At 48.6% G+C, this 17,346-nt stretch overlaps 1 protein-coding gene across 1 annotated transcript; it reads right to left on the bottom strand.

Annotated features, from left to right (window-relative positions):
• Nucleotides 1–351: 351 nt before the first annotated feature.
• MOB3C (MOB kinase activator 3C) lies at nt 352–7,718 on the bottom strand. The gene is made up of 4 exons (XM_080921012.1): nt 7,556–7,718; nt 4,234–4,700; nt 2,136–2,338; nt 352–1,944 (listed from the first exon to the last, which is right to left on the bottom strand). The coding sequence occupies exons 2-4, from the start codon at nt 4,649–4,651 to the stop codon at nt 1,915–1,917; spliced, it is 651 nt and encodes a 216-aa protein (XP_080777138.1). The 5' UTR covers nt 4,652–4,700; nt 7,556–7,718; the 3' UTR covers nt 352–1,914.
• Nucleotides 7,719–17,346: the final 9,628 nt, after the last annotated feature.

Genomic DNA, 17,346 nt, shown 5'->3' with positions numbered 1-17,346 from the left:
GGGTGTCCTTATACTGGGAAGTCAGTCAGACTGTGCCCATATGGTTCAGGAGCTTAGGACAGACTGTCTTCTTAATTCCACTCTAGTGGTCTCTCCTACGATCTGCCAAGACCCATGTGGTACCCAGAGCACAGCTTCCCACCAGTGGTTGCTTTAGTTTGTATCTTTTATTTTACCAAAAAAATAGCAAAATCTTTCCTCTTTCACAAAAATAGATTTCCCTTCCCCCCACCCCACCCCGCCCCCACGGTCCCTTTTCACAGCCTAGATTTCAGAATATATTCTGCAGCCCACTGTGGGGTAATCTCCAGTGTCCTCAGTTCTGAGACACTGCCAAAGCTGCAGGCCAGCATGTTTCCCTTGGTGACTTTTCTGGAGCCAGCGGAGACATTCCAGATCCTGCTGCCCGGAGAGCCCCAGCTGTTTCTCTGGAAGGCAGGCAGTTCCTCAGCCATGAGAAGGGGCCTGGTTTTAGAGGCTTGCCTCAACCAACTCTAGCCAACCCAGGGTGTGATAGGGTTTCCTGGCATCAGGCTAGAAATCTGCACTCAAAGCAGAAACAGTTGTGTTCTGGAGATTGTCTGACAGCCTCTATTTGCACATGCATCTCCATGTCAAAATCATCAGGCCCTGGAGTAGAAGTCAAGAGCCTTCTTTTTAACCGGTTTCAGTTTCCTCCGATGCATACTGAGACAGAGACAATATTCTAAGTGACTTCTTGTTCTCATTCTGATCTCTCAGGATAAAGGCTCTGGAAGGGCAAAATCCTATTTCTGCCAGTTTCCCTACCCGTGTGTCTGTGCATAAGGCTCAGCATGGAGGTACTGAGGAATGGCTACTGAAGGAGGACCCCAGCCTCTCTGGATAGATGTGATTGGAAGTACAAGAAGCCTTGACTGTATCAGGAGGCTGGGCTGAGGCAGGTGGTTTTAGGATGGCAAGGTCTCCATGAGCTACATGATCTTCAGTGTCCTGAGATAGAAGACTCTGGATTCTCCAAGTTCCAGTGGCTCCTTGGTCTGGTGGCTACTGTGTGCTGGCCTTCAGTCTTGTCAGTAGATTCTGGGTTCGAGATAGAAGCATCTTGTGTCCAGGTTTAAGATCCAGGGGACCCTGAGGGATCAATCCCAACCCTCAAGAGGCTTACCATTTGTTTGCTTTTTTGGTTTTGTTTTAGAGACAGGGTTTCTCTATATAGCCCTGTTTGTCCTTGAACTCACTCTGTAGACCAGGCTGGCCTCCAACCTGCCTCTGCCTCCTAAGTGCTGGGATTAAAGGTATGAGCCACCACTGCCCGTCTCAGAGGCTTAATAATAGTAGGCCCGTCTGGAGGCAGAGATGAGTGAATTAACAATTCATAGACATCCTTGGCTACCACATGGTAGTAGGTCAGAGGTTTAATGAACAGACAAATCCCACAACCAACCAATCAATCAATCTCTCTCTCTCTCTCTCTCTCTTTCTCATACACATACACACACACACACACACACACACACACACACACACACACGCACACACACTTGTTTGCTGAGGTACAGGCACTCTCTAAAATTTTCTTGCCACCACCCCAGCCACACCCATATTCCCCTATGGATTTGGAAACCATCATGGTAGGGTGGAAGGGTGCATTATCAGAGCAGAAACCTGGTAGCTTACCCTACTCTTGGACTTAATATGAGGGGCTAAACCCCTCCTTTTCTTCTGTTGCCCACTTGAAGCCCTCCCTTCTCCATGCATTCTGGGCCACACAGACAGACTTCTGAGAAGTCCAGAGGTGCTGGGTCTATAGAGGGCTCCTACTCTTCAGTAGGCCTTCAGATTTCTCTACCAACAGGCTCCTAAGGGTCCCCTCTCCCAGCTACACTGTGTTCACATGATCCATCTGATAGGCAACAACATCCAGATGTGGATTCAGTGACAGATCCGTTCTGTCATCTCCCTCTGTAGAGACACAAAGTAAGGAAGGGTCAGTTTGATCTCAGCCTACTGGGCAACTCCTTGCCAAATCATGGGGTTTATTGAGCCTGACTCCTCCCCCACCTCAGCTGAAAGCATGGCAGCAGATCTGGCGTTGTATACTGACATCTCCACGAATTCTCCATGAGTACAGGGTAGTGGAGACTTGGCCTTACCAGCGGCTCTAGTTCCCTCTGGTCCACCAGGCTGAACTCCTGGATGAAGTAGTAAAAGTGCTTATAGCAGGTGTTGACATGTGCCTCTGCCCCCATGCTGAGGATGCTGTCGAAGTGGTGGATGTAGACATGGACAAAGACTCGGAAGAGCCGGGTCAGGATCTTGGTGCAGACCTGCTGGAAGTTCTTGGGGAAGGGAACTCCTAGGATGGAGATGAACAGAAGAGGAATCAAATCCTAGGACTAAACTCTGCCCCTCCCCACAGGCAGTCTTTACCCCTCCTTAGTACAGGACATAAGGAAAGGCAGAGCAAGAGTTTGGCTTTCTCCTACACTTCTGGGGTGGAAGTGCTCGACACTTAACCCAGGAACCCATTCACACCACTGAGCTCCGACTCCAGTCCTTGTCTTTCCGTTTTAATGAAGCACAGATCTGCAAATGCCTTCTCCCTGCTATAACACAGACCACCTTCCGGATTTCCTACTCCCTAAAGCAGGGCTTTGCAAGCTTGTTACTGGCCAGTCTGCCTCAGACCACAATGGAAATTATGGCATAACCTCTCCCCAGAAACCTGAGCACCTATACAGATATGCACATCACTTTCTCCTACACAGTCCAGTGGGGAGGTTGTCAGTGTGTGGGCCAGTTTTTAAAAACATGCGCCTTCAGAGTTAAGTCTTAATATCCTAGCATGGCGTGGAGCAAAGCCTTTATGAGCCAATCCTGATCACCCTCTTCAGCCACATGCCCAATCCCGCTGTTTACTGTTCCCACAGCTGGCTCATACCCCCCATGCTAACACTTCAGGGACTGCTTCAGATATCCTTCCTTCCTTCCTTCCTTCCTTCCTTCCTTCCTTCCTTCTTTCCGATATTCAGTCACATAAAGAACTGTGCTTCTGTGAGCCCAGCTCAGAGCTGGGCCCTTTGTACCTCTGCCCTCTGCTCTTTACAATTGTGCTGATGGCTCTGATAGTCATTCTAGATATGACCAAATGTAGGTAATGTGTAAAGGTGAAGCCACTTGCCTGAGGGCCCAGAATTATTAATTAGTACAAACTGGAGGCAATGCCTCTCAGAGATAAATGATACAGATCCTGCCTGGCCAGGAAAGGCCATTAGAGGTGTGGGAAAGGCAGTGTGTGCACACCCAAGGCAGAGATCTGGTGGCTTACAACCTCATTTCTACTATGACAAAATCATCCAGTCATCTAGTTAAAAGTTTACCTAGGGCTCACAAACCCAGGGATGTAGGCTAGAGGAAGTAAGAGCCAGGATCAGACTGAGCCCTGGTCCATGCACCTCCACACACCTTCCTTTCCACTGTCCCCTGGGGCTTGTGCTCTGCCTCTCTGAGAACCCAGCCTAATTCCCACAACACTGAGTTCCAGTTCTGAAGACTTTTTATTCAATGAGCTATCTCACTGTTGGCCTCAGTTTCCTCCCGTGTAAAAACGAAGTTACCTGCTGCACACAACACTGCAGGAAATGGCAGCAATAGCTGGGGAGGGGCCGTGTGCTCGAATTGTGACTCAGTGCCCAGCTTTGCTCAGCATTCAGACTTCTTCCCTCAGGGCTTGACCATCTGCCCCACCCACCTGAGTCTCTACAGCCCAGGCGGGTGCTGGAACCCAGTTTGTAGGTGGGGCTTCTGTGATGAACACAGCTCAGCTTCTGGGTGGGGACCCTGGGCCAGGATGACATTATTCATCTCCTATCCCCACCCTTACCTGTTCAAGCCTAGCGGAGACAAGAAAAGGCCCATGACCTGGACCTGACTAGGGAGCACCAAGTCTGAGGGAAAGATACCTTTGGGGCCAATCCAGCTTCCAATCCGTCCCTTTCCTGGATCCAGGATTCAGAGGGGACTCTCGGGAGGCTGGAAGCAAGATCAGCCCAAGCACAATATACCACTTGCTCTGGAGAGTGGAGAAACTGTGCTTGTGGACATGCTGGGATAGTCCACAGTGAGACACTCATGCTTTGGAGGAGGCAGATAGTCCTTGTGAACCAAGATCCTCCCTCAACTGTTTTCCTCTTCCACAACACAGGAGGGACCCTCCCTGGCTAGGCTAACTCTCCAGCCAACAGTGCTCACCAACACGGGTAGGAAAGACATCCTCATCATTGATGAGACTCTCGATCCAGTCCATGAGCAATGCCATGTATCGGGGCGCCGAGAGCTTGGCAGGCCTTCGGTACTGACGCTCGTCCTGCCAGCGGTACTCATAGCGGGGCCCGCCAGCCATGACTGGGCAGCTGGTCTCACTGCAGTGCTCAGCCATGGTGCCATAGATGAGGTTGATGCGGTTGAAGAAGTCCACCACGTGCACAGCGATCCAGTCATCGATGCTCTCGCCCGGTGGCAGCCTCACCACACTCCGAAGGTCCAGGCCCGACTTGAGTGAGGCTTGTGCCTTCTTATATAGCTCAAAGCGCTGTGTGCCAGGCTCGAAGCGCTTCCGAGGCCGGAAAGTCTTGTCCTTAGCAAACACCTGCTTCAGACACAGTGCCATGGCCAAGCAGGTAAAGCTGGATGTCTAGGCACGGGGACCTGAAGATGCCCTGCCAGAGACAAGGGCAGGGAAAGTAGGTGGTCAGGGCCATATAAAGTGGGTTTTGACTTCCCAGCACATCATTTTTCTCTTAGCTGTCAGCCTGGAGACAATTTCTTTACCTCCATGAAACCCATCCCCCAGCAGTGTCTAAGCCTTTTCGGTCACTTTAGCCACACACCCCACCCCTGAAGCGGCTCCATATGCCTTTCATTCTGCTTTCCTCCCTGCTGTGTTTGAATCTTGCAGAGGTGTGTGCCCTGGGCTCCAAACCGGTGCTTACAGGACTTACTGTTGAGCTTTACAGAAGTGACAGAGGTTTTGCAGGCCCACCAGGGAACAGGGACCCTGGGCAAGATGTTCTCTGGAAGCCCTATAGGCCAGCTATGTAGGGAGAGAGCCTGTCTGCACTGTACTTCCTCTGGGATACCCCGAAGTCCATCCGGCCACTGGGGATTCCCAGGGAGTAGGAGGGACTTTACTACCAAAAATGTCTTTTCCCTTTTCTTGACACTGAAAGAGGAAAGGGCCCTCACAGGCCAGCTGGGTGGCCTTAAGTGTGGCTGCAGCCTCTGCAGGAAGGGGAGGGTGGCAGGCCTAGAGGACTGCTACTTCCTCAGACACTAGAGTTCCTTTCCTCAAAGCTAACCCCCTTCAATTCCAAAACAGTAGGAGCTGCTGGCCTTCCATTTGCACCTGACACTCCGGGGATTTTCAGCATGTCTACTATGCACCCAGCACTGGGGGCTGGGGCAGAACAGTCAGACCTGTCCTATTGGTCCTTCTGGATGTTTGCTTTACCTCTTAGGATGAAAGGATTCCAGAACAGACTTCAGAGAGCATCCATCAGAGCCCCCAAGTCCTAGGATCTTGTCCCTGCTTCAAAGCTAGCTTGCTCACACCACCATGGATTTAGTCCATGCAAATCCTTGAACACCCTACCCTACAGGTGTCTGAGCATCTCAGGCATTTCACCCCCCCCACCGCCAATATACATGTGAGCTATTAGAGAATGCAGATCCAGGCAGTGGCCAAAACTGGAACAGCCATAAACTGAGCACAGACCCTGGCCAAAGACTCCACACTGAACTATGGCTTGCCCCAGCCCTGGTTAGTTTGAGCCTAGCTCCACACTAAATGAGACTTGAGACAGTGGCAGACAAAGCTTCAGCTCCGACTGACTAGACTTTGAAGCAGTTTCCTTTCTCATTGATTACTGTTGTGGCAGCATTGGGGAAGAAAGAGCGGGAATAAGGTGACAGTGTCACCAAAGGCATGGAGCATAGAGGCTGTCACTTATGGCAACAAATCCAACTTACAGAATTGTTTGGAACAGGTGTTTTCCCTTCTAATAACATCAGGTAGACAATGGAACGAGGAAAAACAGAGCAGTTTGGAGAGGAGAGCAAGCTCCTGACCTCTTGGAAGACTTGACAATGTGGAGGGTCCTCTCATTTATTCTGGCCCCCAATTTCTTCCCAAAGAAATGCCATCCTGGGAGCTGAACTTCTCCAATAAAATCTCTGTGCACCCCAGTTGCTCTGCCAGGGGCAGGGCTCCGGAAATCTGTCACTGCAGTCACTGGGGTCCTTGTCTTCCTTTGGCCTCCCTGTTGCTAACTGTCAGGGATCCTTTCACCCTGCCTTTAGATTCCATAGTCTACCTTGCCTGATCCTCCTGCCTCCAGCAGCAGTCCTGGGATTCTTCTTGATCCCTAAACATCTCCTCACTGTCCTGCCTGTGTCTTTTGCTGGTCCATTTCTGTTTTCTCTTTCCATCTGACTGAATGCTTTCTTTTTCAGCAGCCTCCTCCAGATCCCAACCTTGTGTGTGGGCTTCTCTTTGACTGCTTCTGTTCTAACCCCCTCCACATTAAGTGGGACTAGGTTTTATGAAAAGCTTAGACCCCAGTCTGAGAGTTGGCTGGGGAGATGGTTTGGCGGGTAAGGTACTTGCAGTGCAAGCATGAAGACCTGTGTGGATCCCCAGAACCTATGAAAAGCCTGACAAGGCCTGGCAGCCTGCTGTAACCCTGCACTCAGGAGGCAGAGGCTGAGAAGCCCTGGGGCAAGCTGGCTAGTTAGACTAGCCAGACTTGGGAAGCCCCAGGTCCAGCAAGATCTTGCCTTGGGCTGGTGAGATGTCTCAGTGGGTAAACTTGCTTGCCTGAGTTTGATTCCTGGGACCAACATGGTAGAAGAAGAGCACTCCCACAAACTGTCTCTGACCTCCACATGTGTGTTGTAATACACACATAAATGTGTGTGTGCTTGAACACATAAATAAATGTAATTAAGTTTTAAAATAAATCTTGCCTCTCAGTAAATGAAGAGTGTGGGGAAAGAAGCTCTCAGCTCTGGGCCTCCATCCCTGCATGTCCACCCTCACATACCCACAATACCCACATGAAGAAAGAACAAACCCCTACAAGTTGTCTTCTGAATCTTAGGTAGGGGTGTGTGTGTGTGAGTGTGCATGCCCTGCGGGACAAGATCTAAGTTTGAGATTCTCAGAGAAAAGTGGGAGCGGAGACATAGTGGTTATCCAGCCAGACCCGCCCCCATTGCCCGAGAGCCCCTAAGAACCTCCCCTTATCTTCAGCTGTTAAGGCCAAACAGGTCCTAGGACCCAGAGGAGCCAGCCTGACATTTCCGCTCCTGAAGACACGCCCCCTACCACCACCAGCCACCGCCACCCCCACCCTGGACTTCGGGAGCTGTGAACCTCGGACCCTGGGCTAAGGACTGTGGTCAGCTTGTATGTGGGCTGGGGTCGTTCCTAGAAGGTGCTAAGCAAGGACCAAGAAGAACTGAAAGTGGAAGCAGACCGGGCCGCGGGGGGCGCAGAGACGCGGCGCTCACTCACCCGCTCCGCCTGAGTGGACAGCTCCGGGTCTCTGTCCCCGCGGCAACACCGCAGCGCGCTGGGTCGTCCTCCTCCTGCCTGTGACCCCCGCCGGGCCGGTCTCTGCGTCTATCCACCAGTCTGCTCGGGGCCGCGGAAAGCCGTCCCGCCGACCCGCCGTCCCGTCGCCAGCGCTCGAGGAGACGCCAGCTCCGCCCCGGGCTCAGCCACGCCGCGGCCACAGGGCGGGGAGGGGCGGGGAAAGGGACTCCCCCGTCCCAGGATACACACTCTGCTCTCCTGCCTTTCCGGGAAGTGGGAAGTCTGGTCCGGCTCACTGTCTCCCTGAGGGCAAAGGACTAACTGAGGAGCTGCCCCAAGGGACCGCCTGGATCTTCCCTCAGATTCATAGGCTGTAGAATGGGAACTAGTTCAGCTTCCTCCTGAAGCAGAAAACAAAACCAAACAAAACAAACGCTGTGATTTGAATGGATTCCTAGCCCTCCTGCAGTCATCTGAGCGTCACTTGTCTTTGAACTCGATAAAAGTTCCTAACAGCCTATATGTTCAGCTTCAGCCCACTGCCACACACAGCAACTCAGAACCCAGCACTGGAGGCTGCTGGTGGTGGCTGATTCATATCTTAATTCCAGCACTAGGGAAGCAGAGGTAGGTAAATCTCTTGAATTCCAGGCTAGCCAGGGCTAGGTGGTGAGACCCAGCTCAAAACAAAACAAAACAAAACCACTTGAATGAATGAGTGAATGAATGGTGGGTGAGTCAGGGACTGGGGTCACTCTTGAGAGGACGACTCCTATTACACACTCCTTCCTGTAGAACAATCAAATAAAATGACTTTACCTTCCTTGCACCTGCTGGAGAGTAGACTCTCAAAACACCCATTTCCCATCTTCCTCTGTCTCTGTTGTTCTTTAGAATGGCTTCTCTCTCAGCCTGTTCCAGCTGGCTTCAAACCTTGCATACCTGATCTGCACTTTCCACTCTTCTACCTAGATTCCTCCCCTGGAAACAGGCTGATATCCCCGCATCAGTGCTCAATGCATACCTTGGCTTGGCCCCAGGAGTCAGTCTGCAGGCTCTGTCTGGGGTGGGCAAGTTGAAGACTTTCTAGACTAGGTGGGTGTTATGGTTAATCTTCGTTGTTAACCTCGTTAGCTTCAGCACTGTCAAGGAGATGCATCTCTGGGACTGTGTGAGTGTTTCCATGGGGGTTTGGCTGAGGAGGATTGACGCTCCCTGAATGTGTCTCTGCCATCCCTGTGAGCTAGTGTCCTGGAAAGCCAGCGGAGAACAGGTATCCATCCTCCTTGATTTCTTGACCCCAGGCTCCTGCTGCCCCAGCTTAGAGCCGCTCTTCCTGCCAAACTTTCCCCACCACGGTGTACTGCATGCACTCTCAAACCGAGAGCCAAACCAAAAACACTTACAGGGTATTTTGTCACAGCATGAACGCAGAGGGCCAAGGCAGGTAGCTGGGCTGAGGAGGACATCCTGGAGGTGACATGAATGGTGAGCAGGAGTAACTGCGGAGCTGCTGGAGCCATGGGTCTTGTACTGTGACATAACTGCCCTATTGGAGTCCCTGGGTCTGTGCCAGGGCCTGCTTTCTCAATTGCATGAGAAAATACTTTTCAGATCCTTATGAATTTTAGGTTAGAACTAAGGACTCATTCTTTGACTAAGGGCTTATTTTTGTTCCAGCATAAAATTCTCTACTGTTTTGTGCCTAAGTCTTAATCGGTCCCAAATTTTCTATAAATAAACTTACATATTAATGGATTCACATTTGATATACTATCAATTTGATATCATAATGCATTTTTGTTGAGTATGACAGTGCATTGAGATCAAAATGATGATCACTCAATGGTTTCAGGTGCTGACAGGACAGCAGCTGGGACACAACAGGTGCAGGTGACAGGGTCAGAGCTTAGTCATTCAGAGATAGAAATGGGGTACATAATGCATTGATGGTTCAACACTAGGCAAAGGTGGGGATATCCACAGGAAACCCAGAGCACTCTCACTGTTTTGAGGAGACTTTAACTAAACAGTGGCATTGCATATAGGTATAGCTAGTTGTAGAGAAGCCATGTACAAATTATATCACCAATGAGACAGCAAGGGCTGCAGATAGCTGTCAGCAACCCTAAGCTGAGGTACATTGGGAATACAAGATGTGAGAAAACTACATACAGCTAGCTCTGTGGCTTAAGGTAGAGACCACACCCAGATCACATCAATCAAGGAAAAAGCTACTGGCCAATAAGGACCTCACTGCCCACTGATTTTTCTTTCATCTCTGGCCAAGTTCCCCATAGCAAAGTCCCATTAAGCCAAGGACAAGGGAACCTGCAGCCACAGCCCAGAGGTCAGCCCCCTGGATGCAGAGGTGGGAGGAAGATCTAGTGGGACAGTGTTGGGTGGGGGATGATGTCACAGAGGAAGTGACTTAGAAACTGCTTGAGCTTTTTACATTCTGCCCTATTTCACAAATGCTGTTCATGACTTCTCCCTAACTCTTAAATGGTTTAAAAGTGGGACTTTAGTTTCTTATCCTAGGAAGGGTTATTTATGTTTTTCTTGTTCACTTCTCTTTACACTGCCTTGTGGTCAGAGATCTTGGTCTATGAGATTCTTTGGACTTTGGTATGACTCCCTCTGTGGCTTTGCACATGGTCATTTTCTGTGCCTCTGAGCTAGCTTTTATAGGAAAGGCAGGAATTATTGAAGAATGAAAAGACTCTCACTCTGTGGGAAATGCAGGCGGTCCCTTCTGAAGGAATTTTAGGAGTTCCAGGGCTATCTGCAGACTCTTGAATGTCTGTAGGGCAGGAGGTAGGAAGAGTTGGGGTTGGGACAGCACAGAGATGGTGTTATTTCTTAATGCCCATACCCCTTCCTGCCACTCTCAGTCTGGGCTGTATTCTTTCAGGATCTTCTAAGGCTGAGAAGACCCAAACCATGCAGACAAGTTCCTGCTTTACTGAATATTGTGTGGCCTTGGGTTGTTCTCACCCTCTCTGGTGGTTTACCCAGTATTCACTGTACATTTACCCTGGTAAGTCACTGTTCCCTTTCACTGTGTCCTAAATGTGACAAGTGGCTCCAGAGGGTTCCAACAGGCCCATCTCTTCAGGCTGGTGGAAGCCAGAAAGGATCTAGGACAGTGTGTGCCCTCTTTGATTGCACTGCCCAGGCACTAACCTCTATGATGGAAGCTCCAAGTGACTATACCGGTGTGTTCAGGAGATCTGGACTCCTTCCCTTACTCCCCCCACTACACTCTCTGGTGTCCTGGAAAGTCCCCTCTTTGGGACTCAGTTTTCTCATTTGTACCAAAAAGTATCTTGTAGCCACACCAAGCATTCTCCAAGTGCCTTATCAGAACTAGCTGTCACCCACATCCTGCTATGCCTGTACCCAGATAGAGTGGCCTCTTCCTGAGGACTCCCAGCCCTTCTCATGCCAGAAAAGGCCTCCATCTTCTTCCTGAAACAAGCTACCACACCCCTACTTCACTTTACCAAGCATCTGCCATCTATTAGAGCCTTCTAGAGCCAACCCTCTCTTCATTTACTGCAGTTTCTAAATCAGCTTCTGCCCTTCCCAGAAGGCAGGCTTGCTCATCCTAGTCTATTGAGGGGAAACCTGACAACCAGAAGAATTGAGGTGAGGCTTCCTTTGTCGAAGAAGACAAAGTTCAGTGAAACATGACCAGAGAAGACAGGATTGACAAGGATATGCAGTAAGATTTAGTGTGACCTTGAACAAGGCACACATTCTTGCTGAACCTATTTTCTCTTCTCTAAAATAGCAACAGCATCTGCTCCACGGAAGAGCTGTTAGGATTAACTGTGATAGCTCCTGCAAACGGCAGAAGGCAATGGCCAGTATGTTTCAGAGGTGCTGCCTTCAAAGCATTTGTGTGGAAGAGCTGAGCTTGTCCTGGGGTACAGTAGCAAAGGCTCAGGATGATGAGAAGACACTGGCACATTAGAGCTGGCCAGTCATGGTTCCTCCTTGGCCCTGCTTCTTTTTGAGAGGGAGATGTATAAGCAGAAGTAAGTCAGCAGCCTCTTTTGATATCATATTTAGAATCTTACTTCCTTTCAGAGCTTCAGACTGCCATGTTATTTGCTCCAAAATCCTTCTCCCCCACCTCTTGAGCTGGAGACATCTTTCACTTCTCCAAGTTTAGGGTCTTCTATCTTGGGAAGAAGGTCTCAGTAGTTTTTGATAGGGGCCCGCCTGACATAAAGGAGACAAGTTCATAGTCCCCTGTACCTCAGCATGGCTCTGGGAGACACTGTCTCCTCCAATCCCTTGGGTTAGTTCACACCCTGGGAGTGGAGGTGACAGTTGGGAAGGAGTGTCCCAGGTTTACCCTTCCATGGTACACAGAATGTCCAATCCCGTCCCCTCCTATGCTGCTGTGCTCCCTCAATTCCAGCCTCTAGGAACACATGCCTAAAGCACTGAGTTCAAAACCCTTCTTCAGAAACCTCATTAGACTTCCCCATGGTACTCTCTTCCTTTTTCCACAGCTTCCTTTCTCCATAACACCTGTCTAGAAATTACCAGTGGGGACACGATGGGGGGTTCCTTATGGTCCCTGTGGGGCTGGAGTGGTATCTTTTAGTTACCATTGGTCCAGAAGTAGGAAATTAATACAGTTGTAACATCTAGAGAGTATGATGGGATGCAAACTGCACATCCACTCCTGGAAGTGCACCTGTCATTCATTTATTCATTCAGCAGGTGTTTACCAAGGGCCTATTAAAGATTATAACTCGTAATGGGTTAGGAGCAGACTTTGCCCTTACCTGGTGGGACTTGGTCTCCTGTGGAACTTTCATTGGATTAGCCATCTCACCATCTAGTTCAAAACACTGAGACCGGAACAGAACATTAGTGACCATTATCAGGGAAGTGTGTCTCACACAAAAGGGTCCTTGGATGTCACTTAGTCCAATAATCTGGAAGTACTTGAGAAAACCGAGGCACAGGGAAATATGGATCTTTCCAATGCTAAATCATAAAAACAAATCAAAGCAAAACCAAAAAAAAAAAAAAAAAAAAAGCCTTCAGTAAAACTTCTATATACTGGTGCTTGAGATGTGTTTTCTCATTTCTTTCTTTGGCAACCTGGGGAGTTTGTCTTCGCTTCAGAGGGAGGGATAGTAAAATAGGAAAGATACAGTTTTACCAGCAGGGCCAGGACACTTGGATAAGGTCTCACTGTCCTGCAGTTCTCTCTCTATTCCTGCCTGATGTCATTTTCAGGAGATGGAAAAATTGTGCCAGCTGCAGCAACTGAGACAGTGGTGGGGTTCACTTCTTGGTGGAGACCTGACTACCCCATGAAGTCTGAGTTCCATGCTGAGCATAGCCTGTGACTTCCTGCACTTGGCATCTGGCATATCGCAAGGCTGCGTGTGAGGCTCTACAGGAAAACAGCTTGGGGAGTGGTCCAAGTGTGTGTGTTCTCCTCCAAGAGTTTTTCTGAATAGCCTCGGCTACCTAGAAACAGTCTCTTCTGTGGGAACCCTTGATACGGAGAGTTCTTGATGCCTTGCAGATGTGTCCCACTGCCTTCCCTTTCGCTCTGTGAGCCCTTACAAGTGGGGTCTTCTTTATTTTACCACTCATGGAACCCTGTGGTAACAGTAAAGGCTATAAGAAACTTTCTGTTTTATGGAGTGCTTTCAATATCTGGTCACTTCTGAATCTGTCTACAATCTACATAAGTGAATATTGACTTCAAAAGAGGAAATGACGTGGCTTAGAAGCGCAGCTCAAAATGTACACCTGGGACTCAAGCTCAGGTTTGGTCACAAGGCCTGCACTTGTGACCCCTCCCAACCAAGTATTTAGTAAATGCATTGCTTAGTGAACTGTCTCAAATGGCACACTAGGAGGTTGGAAAGAGGGCTAGACACTCCAGGAATGTTACCCTGGGAAAGAAGATAATACAGTCATTTGTGCCTAGGTCCATGTTAAAGCAATTAACAGAGTTAAACACATCATCAGTCATCCTCAGCAACTTTGACCCCATTGAGATTCCTCTACTCTTGATATCAAAGTCTTCTGGGACAGATCATATTCACACAATGTACAAATGGCACCCAAGGGACAAAGCCATTTAGTTTGAGTTGAGGGTAGAAAGGAGATTAGAAGGAGGCCACATATAGAAAGAAGACAGATAAGGTAGCATACAGAAGGCTACCTGAAGGCCACTAGCTTTCCAGAGGCAGGCGGCTTGCTTCTGGAAAGAAGACCTCTAGTGAAACACCAAGAAACTCAGATCTTTGATCTCTCTCCTAGGAGCACCCAGAGAGCACAGCAGGCTGCTGCTCTGAGACAAACTTAAAACAAGAGATTTCAGCAGATCAATCCCAGCTCCAGTGAGGTGTGTGTTTTTTCAATGAGCTCTGAAGCTGAGTTTCCATTAATCCCAGATTTCTTCAGAACTGCCGCCCTGGCTTTCTGTATCTCACCCCCTCTGCTTGCTCACCACAGACCAGGACAAATGCATACTGGACATATGGAGGGCAGCAACCTGCACAGGAAACACCACCCAATTCACACAGCACAAGGGTCAGGTCCAAATCATCAGGAGCTACAGATAATCCAAGTGTTTGGCTCCAGGAATCATGGGCCAGGGGACATTCCCACTTTCAAAGTTGAACAAAGAAAGCATTTGGGCCCCATGGGTCTGGAAAAGCCTCTGCTTTCCTCTCAGGCCATCACCAAGGCATCCTGGTAACAGTGTTTATTCTCTGGAAAACTTTCCTAAAGGCAGACAATTATCAAATATTATTTCTTTCTTTATTAGTTCTCTGAAAACTTCGTACAACATATTTTCATGATACTCACCTCCTTCCCCCAGTTCCTCCCAGACCCACTTCTCCTTTTCTACCCACTCAACATTGCATCTTCCTTTTTGTTTTAACCCATCAAATCCAGTTGGCGTTGCCCATAGACTCTTGGATGCATAGCCTTCCACTGGAGAGCAGCTGACCTACCAGGGACCATGTCCTTAAAGAAAACGAACCCCCCCCCCCCCCCAGCAACACTCAATGCCAAAAACTCCTCAGCTGGGTATGGAATTTGTATCTTCTTCCTGTCTCTATGCTTGGGTTTGTCTGGCTTGAGTTTGTACAGATCCTGTGCACACTGTAACAGCTGCTGGGTAAGAATGGCTGCCTTTCCCCGCCAGTGTCAAGCACAGTACCATCCAATCCTACGAAAGCTAGCCAACAGGGATAGCTTCCAGGTGGACACCAGCTTGACTTCTCCAGTTCTATGACTCAAAGACGTGGTATCTTCAGCAATAGAATCTTACTGTCAAGCTCTGGAGGGTAACTAAGAACATGCTATAGTTTGTACTCTTTTTGGGTGGGGTGTCTATGCCACTCGACAGCAACTCCAAAAGAATTAATCCGTACCCAGCACTGAGACTTTTAGGGGATTTCTATGACTTCTAATGGGGGATTTGCCAATGTCCCATTATAATGTTTCCACAGAGGGAGATGTGTGTATGTGTGTGTGTGTGTGTGTGTGTGTGTGTATTCCTGGAGCTCCACTGGCTCTTAGTTCATGAGGGAAGCCTGCAAATGTGGTTCTTGTATCAGCAAAGAAATCATCACAGCAACAAAAGAGTTAATCAACGACAGCAAGATGGAAGGCCGAGCTCTTCCTTCTGCCCATGTCCTCTTTGCAGTCTGGCCCACTATCAGGAGGCAGCTTACAGAGCTGGTGTATCAGCTGGGGCATTAAGGACAACTCTTCAGGCTCAGCTTCTAACTTGTATCAAGGTGACAGCAAAACTCTAATTTGTAGCAAGGTGACAGCAAAACTCTAACTTGTAGCAAGGTGACAGTAAATCTCTACCTTGTAACAAGGTGACAGTAAAAGCAGTCATCACAAAGCTAGACGCCTTCAATCCCAGCACAGAGGCAAAGGCAGGAGGATCTTTGTGAGTTCAAGTTCAGCCTGGTGTGCATAGTGACTCAAAAAACCAAAAATAGACAACAACAAAAAAAGCAACCATCACATTCAACTTGATACACAAATAGCTTACTTTAAAGCCGTAACGTTTTGTGGGTGCACACACAGACACATAAGATAAATATAATTTTTGTGAACAAAAAAATAATTCTCAGGTAAGCTACATATAAATAATGACATAAGCTTATATACCTTGGCCCAAAATTCCAGGTGTCAGTTCCTGATCCAGATGTTAGCTTGCTGGCTATAGGGCTAGCCACCTGAACCTTATTTCCTACCCTCTTGTCTTTGCCAGCAGACTGGTTATAATGAGTGCTAAAGCCTTGCATTGTCTGTGTGATCTGAGTGACACAGTGCCTGTGTAACATGTTCTTCCCTTCAGCTTCTGAATCCAGCCTCAAATTCTCAACATCTGCCCCTTATCTGATCAGGGCTCAATCCTTTTAAAATTCCAGGAAGAGGCCTCCTGAAAGTGGCAACCTTGTACAGGAAATAGCAGAATAGAAATACATGTTCCAGAAGCAGAAGATCAATGAACTGCTGTCCTGTGAGGGGTCGGTCCTACAGATCTCAAACTAGAGGAGCTAAATGACACAGGGCATACCTGAGGAGTCCCAGTGAGGTTTCAGTATCAACAGAGTAGCAGAGGCCTGGGGCCTCAAACCAGAGCGGAGACTCATTGTAATGAACATTGCAAGCAAAGTGTGGACAAAGGGTGTACACTCTGAGACACATTACAGCTTCCACAATGAGAACTCTTTCTCTGTTGTGGGGAAGGTTGCAAGGATAGAGGGAAGGTTTGAGGAGAGGAGGGGATGAATGGGATTGGGGTACATGGTGTAAAATTCAGAAAGAACCAATAAAATGTTAAAAGGAAAAAGAGATGCTTTAGTAGAGATTTGGAAGACAATTAGAAAATAATTTGATAAAAGGAGTTTAGGCATTTCAATCAGACAGATAATCAAAAAGATCAGGACACAAATAGGAAGTCAGAGCACAGTGATCAGGGAACTGTCAATAAAATGGCTGTTGCTAAGGAGTCCAGCAAGAGATGAGAGCTTGGAGAAGTCAGGAGCCACCAGATCTGAAAACCCTTGTGAGTTGAGCTATAGGGACTTTGTCCTGAATGCTCTCAGGATCCTAGGAGGCTTGTTTGGGGGCCATTTTTTTTCTTAGATATCTCAGTTTGTTTGTTTTACTGCAAAGATAGATAGGCCTCTAAATTCTTGAGGCTCAAACAGTCCTGAAGTAACCCTGTATGAATAGATGAGAAATGAGTCTGCTTAGGAGACACAACAAAGAAAAGCTGGAGCAGGAATGGTCTTCTTTTCGGGACATGGCTCCTGATGTAGGCAGGTGCCTTCAAGTCTCTCTTTGTTAGCAGACAGGCATACAGATGCTCCATCATGCTGCTATACTAGCCCAGCTAAGAGGACCAAATACTCCATGAGCATAAAGCAGAGCACCAGGAGTGTTCTCCCTAGTTCCATCAGGGTGCCTTTCAAATGCTCATGGCGTTCTTTCATCACCAGGGGAGTTGGCAGACATGATCCTCTGGACTGGTTCTGCTACCACCCAAGCCTTCTGGGTCTAAGGTGACTGGAGGGTGCTGTCTTCTGAGATGAAGGTGGGGAAGGGCAGGAGAGTCTGAGGAGAGTGGGCGGCACATCTCCCTACTGAGCAGGTTCCTGTTGATCTCATAGGCGGGACTAAAATAATCCGTGTGAAGGAGTGTCTGGCATATGATAAGGCCCCAGAAAATGTCAGTGGCTATTGTA

The sequence above is a fragment of the Micromys minutus genome, assembly GCF_963924665.1.
Source record: "Micromys minutus genome assembly, chromosome: 9".
NCBI lineage: Eukaryota > Metazoa > Chordata > Mammalia > Rodentia > Muridae > Micromys > Micromys minutus.
This window is presented reverse-complemented; position numbering and strand designations above follow the sequence as displayed.

Bases quoted from the DNA above. Each gene is read 5' to 3' on its own strand.
- MOB3C (XM_080921012.1), bottom strand. From the start codon at position 4,651: ATGGCACTGTGTCTGAAGCAGGTGTTTGCTAAGGACAAGACTTTCCGG. The intron at 2,339-4,233 runs GTGAGCACTGTT...TCTCCATCCTAG, and splicing joins TGTCTTTCCTACCCGTGTTG to GAGTTCCCTTCCCCAAGAAC. The intron at 1,945-2,135 runs GTAAGGCCAAGT...GTGTCTCTACAG, and splicing joins AGAGGGAACTAGAGCCGCTG to AGGGAGATGACAGAACGGAT.